Below are 19729 nucleotides of genomic sequence, written 5' to 3' on the forward strand. Positions count from 1 at the left end.
CCTCGGTCCCGGTACAGAATGGGTGTGTGTGTGTTTTATGTATAGAAGTAATTTTTAAACGTTCATATTTTTCTTCCATGATTTCAGACCAGAAGTTCTTACCTTTAGACTTGAAGGCAGCTTCTTCCCGTCGAAGCTTAGTCGGTGTGTTAAACAAACAGCGACAGTGGCCGTCATCTCTCTCATCTCTCCATCGTAAACGGTTTCACGTGAAAGCAACGAGTTATTTTAAAACTCCATAATAATACAGAACGCAAATAGCTTGCCTTATCCTCGACAAAAAAAAATGCCATCAAAGAAAATGAAAATATGATTGCAGGCGGTGCCACGTTGCCATATGGCCGCCAAAATTCAAAAAACAAGTCTCTTAAATCGGGAAGGTCCATAATCTCACAGGGTGTATGCGTGAAAAAAGCAAAGAAAAAAGTGCCTCCCGTCGTTAATAAAAGCGACATGACATATCACGAGGTTCACTGGGACAGCTAATAATCAGTCATTTGATAAACATTTACTATTTTACATTCCTATCCACTATTTTAATGCACATATATTCCTCAGTGCCCCCTGTTCATTGTGCAGTGAAACTGTCTCACAATTTACTTTCGCTTTCATTCTGAGTGAGCTGAGCAGATTTGTATAATCTCAAACTGAGTGCTTGTCTAAGGTCTACAAGTCAATAAATCAAGCAACAGAAAGAGAGAAAGGGGAAAGAAACACATCGGACTGTATAAAACATGCCTAATCTAAAAACCTAAAAACTAGGGGTGGGCCTCGATTAAAAATGAATCTAATTAAATTTCCGGCTATGTCATTAATTAATCTTGATTAATCACATTTAAACGTACAAGAAAATTTACCAAAAAGTGTGAATGTTTTTGTAATTTAAAAGGGTTTTAGTGGGCGACAGAATGAAATAATAGATATGCACATGGATATTGTGAACTCCAGCTCTTTTAATTTATGGGGGGAAAAAAACATTTAAACTACATTTCAATGCAAAACAGAGAAAAAATAATATCCCTGGCCAAAATTGGACAGACTTAAAAATAAAGTGCTATTTTAAGTACTTTAAGTACATGTTCAAAATGGTATTGTCTTTAAATAATAATAATACAAAATTCAACATGAAGTGCAGTTTTTCTTCTTAAAAAAATAAGGCAGAAACATAAAAGGTTATTTGAACAGCATCACCTTTAAACTCAGAGTAACCTTAGCCAAAATTATTTTGTATGTTAGGCTAAAAGAGTCTGCTCATCAAACATTTTTTGTGCAAAAAATAAAAAACTTATTGGACTCAAAATAAATACCTCCATGCTTATTTATGGTACATCTTTTTGAGCCAGTTACTTAGACAAACTAGCCTCTTCACATTTTCAGAGCTCAAGGCAGCTCTCTTTTTTGTTACTATCTGACCTGCAAGCGAGGACAGTCTCTCACATGGGACAGAAGTGGCAGGACTAATTAAATACTTACAAGTAAGGACAGACAGCTGTGGGTGGGTCCCTGCTTGACTGGACCACCACAGCAGTGGGCAGTCTGTCTCGCTGATGGTGGATTCTGCTTTGTACAAACTCAGGGCCCTTTTACACAGGGCTTCCTCATGTGAACCAGAGTCTGAAGACAATGAAGAGAGGAGGAGGCTGTTTGTCTTTGCTGGCTCCTTTGAGGTGGCATCTTCACACTGTTCCTGCAGCAGGGCCTCAAGGCTGGTCCAAACCTCTTCTCGCTCTCGACTTGCAAGACACTTTAAATCCTTAAAGTGTGGGTCAAGCACAGTAGCTATCGTGAGCCACTGATGGTTGAGTGCAGCTACACCTTGGGATAGGTCCTTTGTGAAGGCAGTCTTAAATTTCACCATGTAGTTTCAGTCATCATCAGAGACCTCCATGGTGTGATGCAGGTGGCAGAAAGCAGGTAAAAACCAAACCTCAAAGTTTTTTTGACAATCCCCCAAAAACAGAAAGGATGCATCATTTTCTCCTGGGTGTAGATGCATGAAAGTCATGAAAAGTCTTCACTAAACTTTCTACGCACTGTTCTTGAGTTAATGCATCACTCAGCATCCGCTCTGTGATTTTACGTACCCTATCACTTCGTGGCTGATTTATTGTCACTTCCAGTCACTTCCACGTTGTTATAATATAGCTAACAGTTGATTTTGGAATATTTAATAGTGAGGAAATTTCATGACTGGACTTGTTGCACAGGTGGAATCCTATCACAGTACCACGCTGGAGTTTTCCAGGCTTCTTTCACAAATGTTTGTAGAACAGTGTAAATGCCTGGGTGCTTGATTTTATAAACCTGTCGACATGGAATGATTGAACACCTGAATTTAATAACTCTGAAGGGTGAGTGAATTATTTCCACTTGTGTGTGATGTGTTCTGTAGTGCTCATTGTGTCTGCTGTTGGTCCTGAGTGTGAACACACAAATGATTTCCTGCAATATTTGTTCTCTGTGGTGCACTGGTTCAAGGTTTTTTTCACACACACAATAAGTCTCATTTGTCATTATTAATCATATTTACCGTGCACTGTGCAGCTGGTAACTGCGTAGGTCATCCTACGGCTGTAGTGCCACCTAGTGGAAAAAAGTGCAAACAAAGGCAGTGGTTGGTGTGGCTCACCAAGGAAACCTTCCCAACAAATCTGAGTGGATACATTCACGAATCAAGAATTCCTTCTTAATGTCCACAACAAAAATTGAACTAGAGCTGAATTTAAAACAGTCTCGTGGATTATTAGTTCTTGATTGATTTTTCAGAGAATAGGGAGAGTGAATATCATTTATATTTGAGAAAATAAAATAAAACACAAAACAGTAATAATGATTTAAAAGTGTCATTAATTAACAATTAAAGCACAAAACTAAGCAAACTCGCCTGTGCTGTCAAATCAGTGGTATGAAACCTTGTGTTTTGGTTGTTTGCGTGTGTTTCCTCACACTGACTGAAACAGCAGCTTACGTGACTTCATCATTGCAGGAGTCCCCTCCCTCTTTTGATCTGTCTTTTAATCTCACATCAGAATAAATACTTTCTAGTTTATTTATTCACCCATACATTATTCTGCAGGTGTGGATGATATTTCTCTCTGGGAATCTGAACAAATGTTGCTCAGCTGCGAGGACTGTGTCAAGTTCCCCCCTTAAACTCAAAGATGTCCAATTCAAGAAATACACACCAAGATGGGAGGATACACGAGGAGGTAATATCATATATGCAAAATGCCCCCAAAGCTGTTTTTCAGTGAGTGTTTTATAGAGCAGCTGATGCAGCAGGATTTTAAATTATGTTTAACAGGGAAGAGTATACCCAAGAGTATACTGGCAGGACTTCCAAAGTAAGACAATTTTTTTCTACCTTAAATTTAAAAACTAATCACTTGTTTTTGAAAATTTGTGTTGTGGAAGTCTGAAATAAATCAAAGAGGTTGTCTTTGTAAAATTTATTTACCTTTGCAAAAGGGTCACACAACACTACAGTGGGTATGACAGCAGTCTGCATGTTTTTAGACTGTAAGCATGCAAAATTTATAGAGACAAATAATCTGCCACCGTCACAGAACACAGTGTTTTTCCTTTTTTGTGTGAAAGGTAACTCATACATCAACATACCAAAAAGGGTACATAAAGGCAGAATAAGAAAATATGGAGCCTTTCTTTCAGAGAGGTCAATTTGAGAAGTAGCAGAATCTTAAAATTTTGCATAATTTTTTTTTTTTGATAAACAGTCTGAAGAGTAAAAAACAATAACACGTTATACCACCAATACCTTTAAACTGGCATGGTTTTACTGGCATGGATTAGCATATATTCCTGGATTGAGTAACGATGATTTATTGAGCTGTAAATATCTCAGCACAAGGCTTTTGATAAGGGCGACGTGGGGGGTTGCCCGGGGCATCTCCAAAAAAAGTTGCTCGTACTCATGCTGCCCCGATATCAGCCAGCGCATTTTGGAGATGGTACAGGCACCGATCGGTTTTCTATCGCCCGTTTGCTGGGAGTAAGGGCGCCCTCGGTTTGCGAGGTGCGCCTGCTGCTTGCGGCACAGGGAGGAGAGGGCGGGGCGGCGGGGATTCTCAGGGTGGCTGGAGCAGCGTCTAATAACCAACTCGCAAAATAAACCAAAATAAAAACAAACCAACAAACACAAAAACACCAGACATTATGATACAGACTTATAATTTGTACTGATGTTTTTTGAATAAAGTGAGCGCGAGAGCCCTCCGCGCGCCTGCTTGCTGCTGAAGTCAAAGTAAACTTTATTGTCATCTCCGCTACATACAGTCCAGTATATAGAGAGACGAGACAACGAGGCTCCAGTTACAACAGTGCAAGTAAACAAACAATAAATATAGGAAGAGTAAGAAAATACATATGCACTTTAGGACTCGGGGTAAAGGGATCAATAAAAATTTAAAATTTATAATTTACAGTTTGTTTATTTAAAGTCTCACACACAACCCGTCAACATGGGGAGGGGGGGGGGGGGGCATGCTGCTTCCAATATATATATATAGCTGGAGCTATCAGGAGTGGACCACCACATGTCCCAGTGGATACTGGACTACCTCACAGCATGCCCACAGTATGTGAGGACACAGAGCTGTGTCTCTAATACGCTGGTCTGCAGCACAGGAGCCCCACAGGGAACTGTGCTGGCACCGTTCCTCTTCACCCTCTAAACTGCAGACTTCTCCATCAACTCCCCACGCTGCCACCTACAGAAGTTCTCTTACGACTCTGTCATAGTCTCATCACAGGTGAGGACGACTCAGAGTACAGACAGTGGACTAGTGCCCCCAGAACCACATGCTGATCAACGCCGGGAAAACCAAGGAGTTGGTGGTGGACTTCCGGAGATGCAGACCCACCACACTGACACCGGTGAACATCCAGGGAGTGGACATTGAGATAGTGGACTCTTATAGGTACCTGGGTGTTCACCTGAATAATAAACTGGACTGGAGCCACAACACTGATGCTCTTTACAGGAAGGGTCAGACTCTACCTGCTGAGGCGGCTGAGGTCATTTGGAGTACAGGGAGCGCTTTTAAAGACCTTCTATGACTCTGTGGTGGCATCTGTCATTTTTTACAGTGTTGTATGTTGGAGCAGCAGTTTATCAGCAGCTGAGAGGAAGAGGTTGGATAAACTCATCAGGAAGACCAGCTCTGTTCTGGGATGCACCCTGGACCCAGTGCAGGTGGTGGGAGACAGAAGGACTCTGGCCAAAATAACATCTCTGATGGACAGAGTCTCCCACCACATGCATGTAAATGTTGCTGAACTGCAGAGCTGCTTCAGTGACAGACTGCTGCATCCTAGATGCGTGAAGGAGCGTTTCTGCAGGTCCTTCCTCCCTGCAGCTGTCAGACTGTACAATCAAAACTGCTTCCAACAATCATAGATGTTTACATCAGCGCTGTATCTTGCACTAATCAACTGAACAACTACTACTGTTATAACTTGCACATTACTTTTCTCAGTTTATACACTAACTTATTGGAAGTTGCATGTCTACTTTTTATTGCACAGGTACAATACACAATCTGCACTTTTTAAATTATTCTAAATATTCTTGACTATTTAAACATCTTTCAGTATCCTGCTCTGTTCGCACACTACATCTGTCACAGCTGCGATGGCAGATCTGTGAAGGTGAAGTGAGGACCCAAGTGCAGGCAGAGGTTGGTATGAGGAGTGAGTTTATTTAAGTGGAAATGGCGAGGACAGGAACTAAAAAAATAACTAAACTGGGAAAATCTTAACACATGAAACTGAAGCCATGTAGAGGAACACAGGGAGACTCGTGGAGACATCACAAATGAACCAGCAACCAGCAGGAGAAAACACAGGGCTTATATATTCACAGAGGCAATCGGGGAAGGGGAGACAGGAGGGAAACACAGCTCGGAGAAATCAGAACTAACGAGACAAGGAAGCCAAGTAGAATACACTAACATGAGACGCAGACCTTCAAAGTAAAACAGGAAGTACACAGAGACACCCTAGAGCATAGGTGTCAAACTCTGGCCTGCGGGCCAAATTTGGCCCACAGCCTAATTACATTTGGCCCGTGAAGCCATACCAAATTACTATTAGAGCTGGCCTACTGGTATTATACAGCTAATATATATATTGTTTAGTATTAAGCTTTACTTGTTCCATATTCAGTTTTCCAGCAAAACATATTTGAGTCCATAAGAAAAGATTCATTCTTATATCTGGAGGAAGATTTTTTTTTCAATAAATATTAAGGTTAGCCCGCGACTTTGTTCCAGTTTTGAATTTTGGCCCAATGTGTATTTGAGTTTGACACCCCTGCCCTAGAGGGAGAAAGAGAACATGGAGGAGCACATGAGGGGATGAGGAAACACAGAACACAAGGAACACAAAGCACAATACTCACATAGATATATCCACTTAGACACACAGAGGGAGACACAGGGGTCAGAGGGAAAATTACTAAACAAGGAACACAAGAAACTAGACCCTATAGAATAACTAAAGACTAACACTGAGGACTTAATACAGAATTCATAATGACAAAAACATAGAAAACTCAAAACACAGGGTCAAAAAAAACCCAGGACCCTGACAACAACATGGGTTTACCACTCATCTGTACTTCAATTTTAATAACTGTACAGTAACTTTGGTAACTATTGTCCATGATGTAAATATGTAAAACTTGTGTTTCTGCTCTGTGTCCTGTTCTGTTTGAATATGTGCTTTTTTTTTTGGCTGCTGTTGCAAAACAAATTTCCCTTTGTGGGGCAATTAAAGGATTATTCAATCTTCTTCTTCTAAATTTTATGACCAGGTGGTCATTTTGAGCAATAGCAGGTTAAAATATGCAACACTGAGTGAGTCACATTTAGGGATAAATTACAACTAAACAGGCGCAATATGGAACAGTTATTATTCTATAGAGTAGTTATACTTGAAGTCATAGCAACAATATTGTATTACAAGCCAATATCCGTCAATCGGCAACAAAAGTACGAAAGGAAAAAAATGATCTATTTAACAGAACACTTCACAGATCAAAGATGCTTTTAATTCAATTCAATTCAATTCAATTTTATTTATATAGCGCCAAATCACAACAAAAGTCGCCTCAAGGCGCTTCATAGATACAGAGAAAAACCCAACAATCATATGACCCCCTATGAGCAGCACTTTGGCGACAGTGGGAAGGAAAAACTCCCTTTTAACAGGAAGAAACCTCCAGCAGAACCAGGCTCAGGGAGGGGCGGGGCCATCTGCTGCGACCGGTTGGGGTGAGAGAAGGAAGACAGGATAAAAGACATGCTGTGGAAGAGAGACAGAGATTAATAACAGATATGATTCAGTGCAGAGAGGTCTGTTAACACATAGTGAGTGAGAAAGGTGACTGGAAAGGAAAAACTCAATGCATCATGGGAATCCCCCGGCAGCCTACGTCTATTGCAGCATAACTAAGGGAGGATTCAGGGTCACCTGGTCCAGCCCTAACTATATGCTTTAGCAAAAAGGAAAGTTTTAAGCCTAATCTTAAAAGTAGAGATAGTGTCTGTCTCCTGAATCCAAACTGGAAGCTGGTTCCACAGAAGAGGGGCCTGAAAACTGAAGGCTCTGCCTCCCATTCTACTTTTAAATACTCTAGGAACAACAAGTAGGCCTGCAGAGCGAGAGCGAAGTGCTCTAATAGGGTGATATGGTACTACAAGGTCATTAAGATAAGATGGGGCCTGATTATTTAAGACCTTGTATGTGAGGAGCAGGATTTTGAATTCAATTCTGGATTTAACAGGAAGCCAATGAAGGAAATCACTTTTTGGCACAACACTGGGATTTCTTTTTCTTTTTTAATTTTTGGGAGGAGGCCCCAGGTCACGCTGGAGAGATTACATTTAATGAAATACAACTGCACCTCTTGGCTGACCTGGTCTGGGCTTGTCTGCCACCTTCACTTCAGATAGTGGACGAAATTGTTTTTTTCATGTGTGTTCAGTATATGTAAAACAAACAGTTTTACGTGCAGCTGTGCATGTGCCGCCAATCAAAAGCTTCCATCTGATCATCTGTTTGATGTAAACATTTTTTGTAGAAATCTGAAATAAACCAAGACAAAAACAAGCAGGTTGACTTTGTGAAATTTATTTACCTTTGAAAATGTGTCAGTCAGCAGTACAGTGAGAATAACAGCAGCCTGCATGTGTTTAGACTGACAAACTGTAAGCCTGAAAATTGCTGTCTTTATGTGTGGAAAGTTAACTCATATCAACAGATAGTTTACCTGCAAAACTACATGGAGACAATAAGGAGTGTTTTGCATTAAGTCCAGTTTGACACAGAGAAGAAGCAAAAGCGTCAAATGTTTCTTTACACTTTCTGATGAGCAGTGCAATGTTAGCAGATAAAAAAAACATTAAAACATTATTAAAACAATACTTGACTAGCACTAGGATGGTCTTACATTACTAAGGTGATAAATATTCCTGGTCTGAGTAGCCGAACACAAATGTATGTGTTGTTTTTTTAACAATACACGTAGTAATAAATTGAGCATAACATGTTCACAGTGAACAAACAGAGACCTTCAGCTAACATTTTCTGCAATTTCAGGTGGAAAAGTGTTGTTATTTACAAAAGCACAGTGCAGTTTTCATTGTAGTTGTCTCTGGTAGTATCAATTTAATCAATGAAATCAGTTTAATCAAAGTTATTGATGAGAAAGGTTCATGTTAGCCACTCATGCTCATTTTCACAGTTCGCATTTCAAGTAACTTAATGTTTAAATATCTGACAAAACACCAAAACATGACTTTTTATAAACAGCACCATTTCAAAGATATACAAAAAAATAAATAAACAGCACAAAGTACTGAGATAAAAAAAAAGTAACATTCTGGCATAATGAATGACACTCCTCAGGAGGTGTCTGCCTTCTGCCACTGAGTGTCTGAGTGTCCCTTCATCTGACTGAAAATGGTCCAGTTCTAAAAATAAAAACAAAAACATTTTAGCATCACTGTGTTAATATTGCTGAATAAAAATATTTTTGAACAAAGAACAATAGCTTAGACAAACCAAAGACGGGGTTTGATGAATTAGAAAGAAAGTAGAAAAGTAAAAGGTAAGTTGGAAAGAATTGAAATGTGACAATATCCTGAAGAGTGAAAAAGAAATCAGCAACTTTCCGAGTGCAGTCTGGCAGGATGAAGAGAGACTTACTCCTGAGTGTTTCTTGTTTCGGTTATAATTCACCACGAGCTCTCTGTGTGACAGACAACAGATTTAAGAACAGTTGAATATGTAAAGATGCTGTAATATCAGCAGACGAGTACCTGCTTTGAGATCACTTTTAATACCTGACAAAGATGAGTGCAGGAACACAGAGCACCAACACCATAGACGACAGAATGACTGAAATCCTGATTCCTTTGAGAAAAACAGGAGATCGAAGGTCACAATAATGTGAACAACTATCAAATGACGAAAAAAATTGAACATAAAAACTGGCTTTAAAAACACAAATGTTAACACACCTAAACTTCTCTGATTAGATCCTGACTTCTTATCCAAACCTGGAAAAAGAAACACAAACATTAGAATCACAGAGTAATCATTAATTTATAAATCAGTGATGTTGAAACAATTTCTCACCACCATCATCGTCAGGAATTGTCACCATCACCTCTCTGTGAGGAGCAGAGAGCACTCGTGCTGCACATCCCACCTGTGTGCTGTGTTTACGTGAACCTGAGAGCACAGCTGTAGTGGTGACAGTGAATGTAGCGTTGGTGTTGGACACACTGACAGTGTTGTACTGTGAGAAGCTGAGGTCTTGTTGTGAGACACTGAGTGTTACAGTGGGAGCAGGTCGACCAGTGGCTGAACAGGAAACAACCCACTCTTCAGTAGAGTTTGACTCTCTGACATCAAGGACAGGTTCATGCAGCTCTGTGAAGGATCAGGAGATATTATAAGGACCATGATGTCAAGAATAAACCAGCTTCTGGTGCATTTAATCACATTAAGGTAAAAGTTCTCACCATAGACTTGGAGGCAGGGTGTACCTGTGAAGGAGCCTTCAGGATAAGTGTTAAACAGACAGTGATAGCATCCTTCATCCTGCTCCATCACATTCCTGATAACTATGGAGCAGTTCTGTAGTTCAGTATGTTTAAACTTAAATTTCTCTTTAAAGCCATCATTCACTCTCTGACCATAGTGCTTGCTGTAGGTGGCAACATTTGTCTCCACATCACGAGAGATTTTCTGCCATGTGACCTGAAGGACGTCTTTAGTCTCCAAGAGCTGACAGCTGACTTCAGCATCTTCTCCCACTGCTGCCAGCACAGTCTGCTGTGTTTGGATCACTGCTGTTAGAGCTGTAGGAGATAAAGATCAAGCTGTGAGGCACTTTAAATATAATGTTCAAGTCCAACTTGCTGACACATGAGGTCCAGTGTTACTGGCTATCCCAGTTCCTGCAACACACACTTGCACCTTCAGCCTCACACTGACACTTTTTTTTTTAGTTCTACTGCAACACCCCAAACACAACCATAGAGGTGCACACACACATGTGCAGATCACTATCCACCCTTTTTAGACACAAGGCAAGATTTTCAGGTTACATAATATATTAGATGTAAGATTCATCCCGATGTCTCCATAGACAGACTTATTATTATGCTAAGGAATGTAAAAAAAACAACAAAAAAACCCCCAAAAAACCCCAGCTTTGAGCTTCATTGTTAGCGCCCAAGGTCAAATTTGACTTACCATATTACATAACATACAGTTAAAGTACATACAATAGTATTTAATGCTTAGAGGTCAGTTTAGTTTTTAAATTTTTACTGTTTTTAACTTGTATTGTGTCTTTTACCTGTATTGCTATGTATCGCTTTTATTTTTTTTATCTTTTTAGTTTCAAATAGTTGTACAGCACTTTGTTTGAAAGCGCTTTATAAATAAAGTTATTATTATTATTATTATTTAGAGGTCATACATCAAAGATCAAGGTCAAACTATTTTTTCAGTTTGCAGTTTAGGAAAATCTCCAAATTTTAAAGCTAAACCAATAAATGACTCACTGGGGGACATATGCACTTTCTCTGTTTGAGTTCTTTAAAAAAAACATTTGTTAAAACAACATTATCAATTCACAATGACTATTATAAAAACTCATATATTACACTTGAATTCAGCATTAATAATTCTCACATTCACATGTTTGATAAATAATAAATTGTGTGGATTGTGGCATGAACCTGTGCAAACATTTTCAGACAAATGTCACTCAGGGCATCATTAGCCATCAAGTCTACACTTCTTTAGATTGTAAGCTGACATAATATCACAACTTCCACGTTGTCCCTTTTGCCCTTCTTGTTCTTCTACTTTTTCTTCTTCTTTGCCGGTCGACACCAACAATAAGCTGCATGACCTTATTACTTTTTCAAACTATGACATTCACATATTGAAAATTGATTCAGAGTGAGATTAATTCATCCCCCCCCCCCACACACACACACAAAAGAAACCTCTACTGACCTCTACTCTATAAAAATAAAAGTCAATTCTATAAAAGGGTCTAACTCACATACTGTCATTAATATGCAGTTTTTTTCTCACCTTTGTCAAAGGCTCCAGAAATGAAAACAGCAAGAAAATAATATAAAACTCCAAAGGAGGACATTTCATTGACTCGCCATTCATTTAAACTCCAGGTTCCTGCTTCTGTAGTTCCTTGAGTTTGATCCAATCAAATGCGTACAGCTCAAGGAGTCAAGTTACTCAACATTTCACGTCACTTCCAGTTCTGAAAGTCGGAGCGTCACCTTCTCTCAGTTCGCTGTCCAAACGGAGATGTGAACGCACTTGAGGACAATAAATTACGCTTAAAGCGTTTCGTTCTGACAGAGTGGGCTTTCCACCCCATTAATGCTCCTGCTCAGTCTTTCAAGAGACTACCTGCATGTCTCTGGACAGGGATAGCGTTGGTCGAGTGCTGATTGATTGACAAGTGGACGGGAATAGTGTGAAAGCGGAGTTTACCAGGATCGGCAGAAGCACAGAAATCTTAAATAATAACAAGACAGGATTAAAAGCACAGACAGCGGCTGCACTGAACACTTTCGATTTCTCTTCAGATCTTTTTCCAGGTCAAGAGCAGCACAATCCTACAGACTGTTTGTACACACGTGAAAACCCCAATTACCATTCAAACATTTTAATTGTTTTTTTTTAAAGATTCTTTTCCTAAATATCTGCAGTTACAAGTCGTTCAGCTGTTCAACTGTCTGATTTTTACACGCGACTCTTCTACATCTGATCTGTGCAGAGATTCATTTGTAATCTAAAGCTCATTAACCCCGAGCTTCTCATGCTCAGTGTACATGTGTACCACCAGGTGGCGTAGGCTACTCAGTCTTCGTCACATTAGTTGGCTGGTAGCGATGGTTGCGCGATGCAGGGCAGGTTCAGTCAGATCACAGTACATTCACCATGTGCTTGTTGTAGGGACGTGTTTATGTTTTTCAGTAGTTGTCATGGGTAGCTGGTATTGGCACTTTGTATGAAATAAAATGTTAACTGGACAGTTGTGACTGCTCAGCCTATGGTTCAACAGCAAACCCCTGAGTCCTCCAGAGCCGGTCCGTGACATCTAAGTGTTGGAGTTTTAACTGAATGCTGAATGTTTGCCTTATAAACCTGTTTCATGATTTTTTACTGATTTATCTTTAATATATTAATGTCTCAATTTCCATATATTTATTGTTGGTCAGCTTAATGGATTTTGCCTGTGTTTCAGATGTTGACATGAACATAGCTCATGCCCAGTAATTTCTTTTCTTAAAGCAGCTTCAGTTTAGCTGCAGTTCGTTTTGATCCGCATCAGTGACTCTGAAGCTGAAACTAGCCAACAGTTTAGGGTCACATGAACAACTTGCACTTTAGCTGCAAATACATAAGAACATCTTAGAACAAATGACTTTATAAAAACAGTACAGTACTCTGTACTGTAATCTTTTCACATTATATGGAATGCATAGACATGATGCTTGGCATTCAGGCCAAAGAGTTCCATGTTTGTTTCATCAGACCAGAAAAGTTTGTCTCTCATGTTCTGAGAGTCCTTGCCTTTTGGTAAAGTCCAGGTGTGTTCCCATGTGCTTCTTGGGACCTTCAATACTGCACACATCTTTCTGCACACTTTCCTACAATCCTGTCTCAGAGATATACAACCAATTCCTTGGACTTCGTGGCTTGGTTTGTGCTCTGTCACCTATGTGGCCTGATAGAGACCGGTGTGTGCCTTTTAAAATCCTGTCCAATTCAACTGAATTCATCACACATATAGAAACATCTGCCAGATGATCATTGGCAACAGGATACACCTGAGCTCAACTTCCAGTGTCATGGCAACATCTGTGAATAATGTGTGTGTTATAATTTTGGTTTTCTTTTTAATACATTTGCAAGAATTACAAGCAAACATTTTTCACTGTTCTGTCCACGTTTGTATGTAGAGTGTGTGTGCGTGTGTCTGCTTCTCTCTCCCCCCGGTCCTCGGGGCTGTTGACGGAAACGCGCGTCGTGGGAGAGGCGTGTCCGGGCGACTGTCGTCATCGGGAGTCCCTCTTCGCTGTTGCCGGCCCACCTGCAGCTGATTACCTGACCAGCTGGTGGTAATCATCCCTCCCGGCTAGGAAGAGGTATTTAACCTGGACTCGAGGCGACAGTCGACGTGGGATTATTACTCCTGACTGGTATAGTCTGTGCGCGACGTGTGGTCTTGGTAGTCGGCTAGCGTGTGTGGCTAATTGTGGATTGTCCTTCTTCCTCCAGGAAAGTCGAGCGAAGAAGCGAGTTGGGGAGCACACACACTAAGGGAGCTACGGCACGGGACGCACTGGGAGCAAGGGATGAGCACCATTGGCAAATTGCATCTCTGAGTTAATTGTTGGACTTACCTGTCTATTCACTGTAAATAAAGTGCACTGTGGCATCGCAGAGTCCTGCGTTTTGGGTCCTACTTTCCTCATCCCACATTAGATCTCTGATTAGAAATTATCTGCTTAGCTAAAGCTGAGTAAAACTCTGACTAACAGGAAGTGAACATGAGGATGTTTAGTTTGAAAATGTGCACACATTAAAAATATAAAACGACTTTCTTATCCTGTGTTTTTGATTGATTAACCTTGTTTATCTAACTTTTATTCTTGATCAGTCAGGACACGTCATACACAGAAAAGCAAAATCATTAATATCATTATTTTTATGAAATGATTTTCTTTGTGTGAGAAAAATAAAATAATGCAAACATCCAAAGATCAAACTGTGTTTCACTCTGTTAAACAGCTCCTGGGAAATAGCTTTTAAAAAGTGAAATTTTCTCATTTGCTAATAATTCTGTCCTCCTCTGTCTCTAACAGTGAGTCTTTATCCTTTTTTTTTAATGATGACCTTCTACACAGAGCTACTCTGTAAGGGGTATTTCCTTGAGATCACTTCCCACACACTACCGTGCTTCATGAAAATGTGTGCTGGTGCTGTGACTGTAACTCTGCAAGAGACTAAAATTTACTGCATGAAAGTTTACATGTTGTCTTCACATCACTAATTAGACATTCTGTATTTTTACACTCAGTTGAAATATGGGTAACAACATGCAGGTCCACTTTTTATAAAGAAAAAAGCTACCTGCCAACTTAATTCACAGTCCATATGGACCTAACAGAAGTGTTTGTAATGCTCATGTTGGTAAATGTGTAAAGGCCACTGATCATACAGATTTCCTTCCTTTTGTTTAACCCACAGAGACACCAAGAGGAGGAAGGGGGGAAACAGTTTCTGACTGTGGACATAACAATAAACAGACAGTTAAAAATTGAAAAATACAATTGTTAGTATGAAATATCTCTCATTGTTTGCCTCAATATAACTGCAAATAATTTGCAGGTTGATCATGAAAATCCTAAAACTATTCTTTCAGCTGTGAACTACTGATGCTAAACAGGCTCAGGATTACTAACACACCAAATAACAGACAGGTAACCTAATTAGCATCTTCATAATTCACTTCGTCGAGGCTTCATCTCTGATTTGCTGTATTATCAGACTAAAAGTACTTTTCTAGATAAACAAAAGTACTAAATAAAACCACTAAAACACTATACCAACAATACCTGACAAGAAACACCAGCATGTTCTTACATGACAATTATTACTGGGCTGAGAACTGAAAACTTCATGAATGTAAATATAAACATGTGTATTTGTATGTCATTTTTTCACATTTTGAAAAGCCTCCATACCTTCACCATGAATGAACAGAGACCTCATGTGGTCTTTTTGTGTAATTTCACATGAAAATCTGTTGTCGTCTAAGTGAACACAATATGGGATTTTAATTGTGGTTATTCGTATTTGAAGAGTATTCGGCTGCAAAAGCAGTTTAACCAGTCATCCAAAATTATTGTATAAAAGGTTTAATGTTTAAAAAAGTTATAAAAAATAGTACAAAGAATTTACATTAAAAAAGCAAATCACAACACATCAATATGATTCTGGTTTTGTGTCAAATCTTAACATCACACTGTAAAAGTGAAAAAGCAGAGAAATTTCAAAACAAGTCAACTTTAAACTCTCACTTCAATCACATTCAGATCACTTTTGAAAAACACAAAAATTCTTCCTGAGTAAAAAAACATGTGAGCTGCCAATCAGAGACCAAAGCGCACTAACCACTACACTACAGATGCACACAAAACTTGGTCTCTGCAAATTAAGTACATCCAGAAAGTAAACTGAAAATACATAGAAATTATTCACCATGATACAATCCTGATAAAGTGATCAGACCTCTGGTAACAAAACAGTTATACTGTTTTGTTGTTTTTTATATACCTTCACCCTAAAGAAATTTTGAGGTATCGGCAAAAGTTGTGTTCAAACAATCGAGGTATTAAAGGTTTTACAGAATTGCTACACCGCTAACATCTAGTGTTTGAAATCATTGATTAAGATTAAGACCAGTTAAAAAGAGTTCAGAACATGCTAGCTGTCCATTTGAACATGTGTGCCGTCCAGAAAAGCCAGACATCTAGCTGCAAACCCTGCTCCAAAAAACAAGTCAACGCTCTTAAAAAGTAAGTCTTTGTGCAAGTGAAAGTGAAAGGCTTGGATCGTGGTTTGGTTGGTTTCTCTCAGGTCTCCGCTTTTTAAGCCTGTTTTCACTTTGGTTGACTGAAGGTGTTTCATGCCTTAACATACAACGAAAACAGTGAAACATGACTCTGTTAATACTGCAAACCAAAGTATTCTGGACAGATTAACAGCTTAGACAGCACAACGGAATATGTATCAGAGATTGTTTGATGTGCAGTAAACATCAGATTACAAATAAATGAGAGAAAAAAGAAGCTCTAGAGGAAACTTAGAGGTCAAATGTCTCAGCATATCAGAGAGTGAAAAAGAATGAAGTAACTTTCCAAATGTGAGATGACCGGATGATAAAGATGGAATTACTTCTGATTGTGGTTTCAAGTATTTTAATCGTCTCCCTGTGTGACAGACTGAAGGATTCAAGAATAGTTAAAGCTGCACAAACTTTGATCAGTTGAATGAAAGAGAGAAGGTGCAACACAGATAATGTTTAAGACGAGTACCTGCTCTGAGTTTTCTTTCTGAGCTGGAGAAAGATGAGTGGAGCTAAAAAACCACAGGCAACCAACAACACAGAGGCCACCATGACTGAAATCCTGAGAACTTTGAGAAAAAATGGGAAAGGAGAAAAAAAATGAATCTGAACACCTAGAAAGTAACAATACACTGAATCTGTAAGAAGTACAAACATTAACATACCTAAATTTCTTTGATTAGATCCTGATTTCTCATTTAACCCTGGAAAAAGAAACACAAACATTAGATTAGAGTAATGATTCATTCATAAATAAATAACTTTGAAAGAGTTTCTCACCATCATCAACATCATCATCATCATCATCATCATCAGGAGTCGTCACCATCACCTCTCTGTGAGGAGCAGAGAGCACTCGTGCTGCACATCCCACCTGTGTGCTGTGTTTACGTGAACCTGAGAGCACAGCTGTAGTGGTGACAGTGAATGTAGCGTTGGTGTTGGACACACTGACAGTGTTGTACTGTGAGAAGCTGAGGTCTTGTTGTGAGACACTGAGTGTTACAGTGGGAGCAGGTCGACCAGTGGCTGAACAGGAAACAACCCACTCTTCAGTAGAGTTTGACTCTCTGACATCAACAACAGGTTCATGCAGCTCTGTGAAGGATCAGGAAATATCATCAACATGTTTTCACAAACACACCAGCTGCAAGTAAATGTTGACATAAATGTCTGAAGCAGTTGTTGTTGGTTAAAGAAGATAAAGTTCTTACCATAGACTTGGAGGCAGGGTTTACCAGTGAAGGAGCCTTCAGGATAAGTGTTAAACAGACAGCGATAGCATCCTTCATCCTGCACCGTCACATTCCTGATGACTATGGAGCAGTTCTGCAGTCCAGTGTATTTAAACTCAACTTTATCTTTAAAGCCATCATTCACTCTCTGACCAAACTGCTTGCTGTAGGTGGCAACATTTGTCTCCACATCATGTGAGATTTTCTGCCATGTGACCTGAAGGACGTCTTTAGGCTCCAAGAGCTGACAGCTGAATTCAGCATCTTCTCCCACTGCTGCCAGCACAGTCTGCTGTGTTTGGATCACTGCTGTTAGAGCTGTAGGAGATACAGTTTGAGAAGTCAAGAACTTTCAGAAAAGTAAACTGTCATTACCGTGTCACTCTTATTAAGTCCGGTCATTGTCCTTTTTCTAAATTCAAATTCCAAATTCACATTCGTTTTTTTTCTACCACTATTGTGTGCATAAATGTTTAACTATTGTGAAATGTCCATCTTTCTTAGAGGTCAAAGGTCCAAACCATGGTTTTTATTATTTATTTCAAGTATATCATAATACATTTGTGTGGGTTTATTAGCAATAAAAATATTTTTCAAAGGCAGTAACTTTTGTGATGATAACAGAAACATAAAGCAATAAAAAGAAAGAAAGAAAGTTCTGTGGGTGATGACCAATGACTGTTTTCTACAGATGTCCATAATAACGCGTAGACATAGTGACGTGATAGCTTTGTACCTTAAAAGCTGCTGGTAGCTGCGTCTGCTTTTAAAATGACAAGCAGCAAAAGTATTTGAAGAATCTCAAACTGTAGGCTGAGCAAAATCCTTTACACAACCTTCATCTTGCTGAACGTAACCTTTCTCTTTTCTTTTGTTTGATACAATAATGAGTGAAAGTATAATAATAAATCGGGTTATTTACACTCTGCGCTGTTGAAGTCACGTCATGCAAAATCAACTTTTCCTGTAGCTCCTTTCAAATTTAAAACGCTGTAAAAGAAACACTTCGTTTCTTAGCAAGGCGTTCATTTGAAATTTGACGAACTCGTGTAATATCACACTCAACGCTTACCCACTGAAAAGCGGTTCCACAATTCAAATTATACGAAAAAAAGAGTGTAACACGTCCGTGTGGTCTAGGGTGACCAACCGTCCCCACGCCTAATGATGTTTAGAAGATCCCAAAGCGCAAGTGCATCTTTTCAGACGAACTGCAAAAGAAATTTCCCTCGTACCGACCCAGTACTGGTATTTTTTCGTATGCAGTTGAGGCATTATTTCTGTACCATTATTTAATTCCAGAGGCTTTTAAGTTATTTTTTGCACTTGTTGACTTGTAAAAGCCTATATGACATATTTTATTCCACAATTCATTAACCGCACGGAGAAGGCATCGTTTAAATATGTTATAAATATGTTTCTTTAAGCAAGTTCTTCATGACTGAGTCAAGTGTCCTCTTTTTTTTGGAGATAAAATAAGCTCACCCTAGTATGGTCACATACATAGACGTAGGTATTCTGGAATAAAAGTTTCTTCTTACCTTTGTCAAAGACTCCAAAAATAAAAACGGCAGTGATATAATGTGTAATTCTAAGCTGTGGCATTGTTGCTCCATGCTGTACCGCCAGAAATACCGCCAAAGCTGGACAGTATATGGTTGCAAAAGAAACCGCTACTACTTCCGGGTAAATTGTTGTAACACTTTCTGTAATGTATGTAAAGAAGCAATAATGCTTGATGATAAAACACATATTTCATGATTATAAGGACATAGTAACAGAATTTTTCAGTAACTGATGGTTACTTATTACTTAAAAGTGCAATAACATACAGCGCAGTTGCCTTTATGATCCCCCTGTATGATAATAGTACAGTCCAGAATCATATTATCTTTTACTACATTTCATGTGGTTTTAAAAAAAAAAGCATTTCTGTCACAAAGAAAAAAGAAATGTTAGAATTTTCTCTAAAGTCATGTTTTCAGATGGGATATTAAGCTAGAGGACATTTGTTGTGAGAGGTCTCTCTGTGGAAAGCTGTTATATTCTCATCTATTTACAACTAAATTGCAGGTTGTTTGTGTAGATCCCGAAGTCTTTCAGCTGCTGAACACAGATGTTCATCAAAACCAGCTGCACACCGTAGTGTAAAGTTAGCAGATAAACTGAAACTCTTTGAAAATAAATTAATATTGAATACATGATATTCTCATGTGAGTCAAGAATACTACACAAATGAAACATACTATAAATATAATTATTCTACTGTTTCACAAATCCTTTG

The 19729-nt window shown here is 39.1% G+C and overlaps 2 protein-coding genes and 1 pseudogene across 7 annotated transcripts; all 3 read right to left on the minus strand.

Moving 5' to 3' along the window:
• Positions 1-642: 642 nt before the first annotated feature.
• LOC146492283 (E3 SUMO-protein ligase ZBED1-like) lies at positions 643-2838 on the minus strand (annotated as a pseudogene).
• A 5867-nt stretch (positions 2839-8705) lies between these two features.
• On the minus strand, positions 8706-11799 carry LOC146492284 (OX-2 membrane glycoprotein-like). 4 transcript variants are annotated; one of them, XM_085151482.1, is made up of 7 exons: positions 11641-11799; positions 10050-10388; positions 9661-9957; positions 9543-9581; positions 9366-9435; positions 9229-9271; positions 8706-8993 (listed from the first exon to the last, which is right to left on the minus strand). In XM_085151482.1, exons 1-7 carry the CDS (start codon positions 11702-11704, stop codon positions 8925-8927), a joined length of 921 nt encoding a protein of 306 aa, XP_085007608.1. In that variant the 5' UTR covers positions 11705-11799; the 3' UTR covers positions 8706-8924. The 4 variants fall into 4 exon arrangements, with proteins under 4 accessions (XP_085007608.1, XP_085007609.1, XP_085007610.1 ...); XM_085151483.1 differs by lacking the exon at positions 9229-9271; XM_085151484.1 differs by lacking the exon at positions 9229-9271 and having other exon boundaries at positions 9342-9435.
• Positions 11800-15484: 3685 nt separating this feature from the next.
• LOC146492285 (nectin 1a-like) lies at positions 15485-19119 on the minus strand. 3 transcript variants are annotated; one of them, XM_085151475.1, is made up of 6 exons: positions 18987-19119; positions 17425-17763; positions 16991-17308; positions 16876-16896; positions 16680-16779; positions 15485-16274 (listed from the first exon to the last, which is right to left on the minus strand). In XM_085151475.1, the coding sequence occupies exons 1-6, from the start codon at positions 19048-19050 to the stop codon at positions 16154-16156; spliced, it is 963 nt and encodes a 320-aa protein (XP_085007601.1). In that variant the 5' UTR covers positions 19051-19119; the 3' UTR covers positions 15485-16153. The 3 variants fall into 3 exon arrangements, with proteins under 3 accessions (XP_085007601.1, XP_085007599.1, XP_085007600.1); XM_085151473.1 differs by having other exon boundaries at positions 16876-16914; XM_085151474.1 differs by lacking the exon at positions 15485-16274 and adding an exon at positions 16289-16586 and having other exon boundaries at positions 16876-16914.
• Positions 19120-19729: the final 610 nt, after the last annotated feature.

This window comes from Neolamprologus multifasciatus, chromosome 23, assembly GCF_963576455.1.
Source record: "Neolamprologus multifasciatus chromosome 23, fNeoMul1.2, whole genome shotgun sequence".
NCBI classification, from domain to species: Eukaryota; Metazoa; Chordata; class Actinopteri; order Cichliformes; family Cichlidae; genus Neolamprologus; species Neolamprologus multifasciatus.

Excerpts from the sequence above, each read along its gene's own strand:
- LOC146492284 (XM_085151481.1), bottom strand. The coding sequence starts at position 11,704 with ATGTCCTCCTTTGGAGTTTTATATTATTTTCTTGCTGTTTTCATTTCT. Across the intron at positions 10,389-11,640 it reads TTCTGGAGCCTTTGACAAAG|CTCTAACAGCAGTGATCCAA; the intron begins GTGAGAAAAAAA and ends TATCTCCTACAG. Across the intron at positions 9,958-10,049 it reads ACCCTGCCTCCAAGTCTATG|AGCTGCATGAACCTGTCCTT; the intron begins GTGAGAACTTTT and ends GATCCTTCACAG.
- LOC146492285 (XM_085151473.1), bottom strand. The coding sequence starts at position 19,050 with ATGCCACAGCTTAGAATTACACATTATATCACTGCCGTTTTTATTTTT. Across the intron at positions 17,309-17,424 it reads ACCCTGCCTCCAAGTCTATG|AGCTGCATGAACCTGTTGTT; the intron begins GTAAGAACTTTA and ends GATCCTTCACAG. Across the intron at positions 16,275-16,679 it reads AGAAAGAAAACTCAGAGCAG|GCATGAAACACCTTCAGTCA; the intron begins GTACTCGTCTTA and ends TTGTATGTTAAG.